This window comes from Trypanosoma theileri, assembly GCF_002087225.1.
Source record: "Trypanosoma theileri isolate Edinburgh chromosome Unknown TM35_Tth_107_V1, whole genome shotgun sequence".
NCBI classification, from domain to species: domain Eukaryota; phylum Euglenozoa; class Kinetoplastea; order Trypanosomatida; family Trypanosomatidae; genus Trypanosoma; species Trypanosoma theileri.
The window spans coordinates 22148-23910 of record NW_021639949.1 but is presented as its reverse complement, the minus strand read 5'-3'; the positions used below and the strand labels follow the sequence as shown (position 1 = coordinate 23910).

At 38.2% G+C, this 1763-nt stretch overlaps 2 protein-coding genes across 2 annotated transcripts; both read right to left on the bottom strand.

The window, feature by feature from the left end:
- Position 1: 1 nt before the first annotated feature.
- TM35_001071090 (uncharacterized protein) lies at positions 2-520 on the bottom strand (the record flags this gene model as incomplete). Its single annotated transcript, XM_029031677.1, has 1 exon — positions 2-520. A coding segment is annotated over one exon (519 nt), but the record flags the coding sequence as incomplete, so codon positions are not given.
- Positions 521-1184: 664 nt separating this feature from the next.
- On the bottom strand, positions 1185-1763 carry TM35_001071080 (uncharacterized protein; the record flags this gene model as incomplete). The annotated part of the gene is made up of 1 exon (XM_029031676.1): positions 1185-1763. A coding segment is annotated over one exon (579 nt), but the record flags the coding sequence as incomplete, so codon positions are not given.

The following is a 1763-nucleotide window of genomic DNA, read 5'->3' as shown; positions in this document are numbered from 1 at the left end:
CATCATTTTGTAACTCAATACCTGTTAACGATAATGAATCTGTCGATAATATTAAAAGAGAAGTGGTTTCAGAGTGTTCACTACAAACTATTCTTGTCATAACAGTAGCAGCTGTCTCTGTAACCCCTGTCGTTATTTGTACGTCCGTGTTTCCATCATGCTGAAATACCTCTTCCGTAGGAGGTGTTGTGATCAGTGTACATTCGATAAAAGGTGATGGGGAACTCCGCTGTATTGAATTTAATAATTCAATATTATTACTATTATTATCATTATTATTATCTTGCTGTGCAGATGTATCATGATATTTAGTATATCCAACATTATCTTTCATATTAATATCATGATCCGAAGGTAAAGAAGAACAGATGGTTGAACTAATTTCTCGTGCTGTACGAACATTCTCATTTATCAAATAAAAAGCGTCCAGATTTTTTTCTTGATGTCTTGCGGATTTGTGTTTTAAGCGTTTTACTTTTTTAAGTGTTTTTGGCTTTTGCAAGATTTCATCAGAATACATTTTTTCCTGCATAATTCCTGCAGTCTCCCTTAACCTTTAAACCCACTTCTGATAATGTCTGTAGTGATCTATATATATATATATATATCACCAATACGTCTACCTTTTTCTTCTTCTTACAAGGAGAAAGAACAACAAGAAAAAAAGGAAAAAAACATATATATACATATAAGAGAAAAAAATAAAGAAAAAGAACTAGAATGCAACTACAGAACAATACATTAGGGCTACTAGCATTAACAATATGACTGACAATATTTTAATGTAGCATACAAACTATCCGTAGTTTTATATCCATCTATTTGAGGTCATTCTTTTCTTGTGCTGGTCAAGCCTTATTCTCACATATTACAGTGAGAGAGCCAGGCAAACAAATGTATAGGATATAAATAAATATAAGAAAATACCGCAGTTACAGTTCCCCTCAATACAAATAATGTCGTCATACTACTCTGCCTTTTTTTTTTCTTTTTCTTTCTCTTTCCCCATTTTCATCGTTAAAGCCTCTTTGCGTTTGCTAAATGTATTTTCATAAGTTTCTCCAGAAGAAGAAGAAGATTTCCCTTCTTCCCATCTTTCCTTTCCTTCACTCCCATTCCATCATATCATCTATCTAATCCATCTCTCTCTCTCTCTCATTCTCTTTCTCTCTCTTTCTTTCTCTTTAGTGTGACCGTCGAGAAGAACCTCTCAACTTATCCCCCTCTTTACTGCTACCAAAGACACTGCGAGTGGGGCGTGATGAGCGATGTGAAGATCCACTCAATCGCGGCCACACCGTACGCATCAGTACCTTCGCCTGCAGATGAGCCAATGGCGCCACTGTGCAGCCAATGATTTCACCCCAATATTCCCCGCGGGCTCCACCAACCGCACGCCCTGCCGCCGCACCGCCAACTTTAAATACCATCAGCGTTACATGCGTTACCACACGTGAGGTTAAACTGGAAGAATGCCTTTCTGTTCGTTTGGCTGCAGGAATATTTTTTTCCAACACGTATTCTCCAGCATCCACTACTATGTCACTGATCATATGCAGTGCACTACGTTTAAAACAATCTTCCATGGCGGCAATGGGTGAAATTGTCATTGTAAACACTCTAATATCAGAGGGATCTGGTCGCTTTCCTACAAGAGTTCCGAGAAATGGTGGAAGCCGCAGAGCCCGAATAAGTTCCGCAACATAATATTGATGTAATTGTGGATACAACTCCCAAAGCTCCACTACACTGTAGCAGTAGGG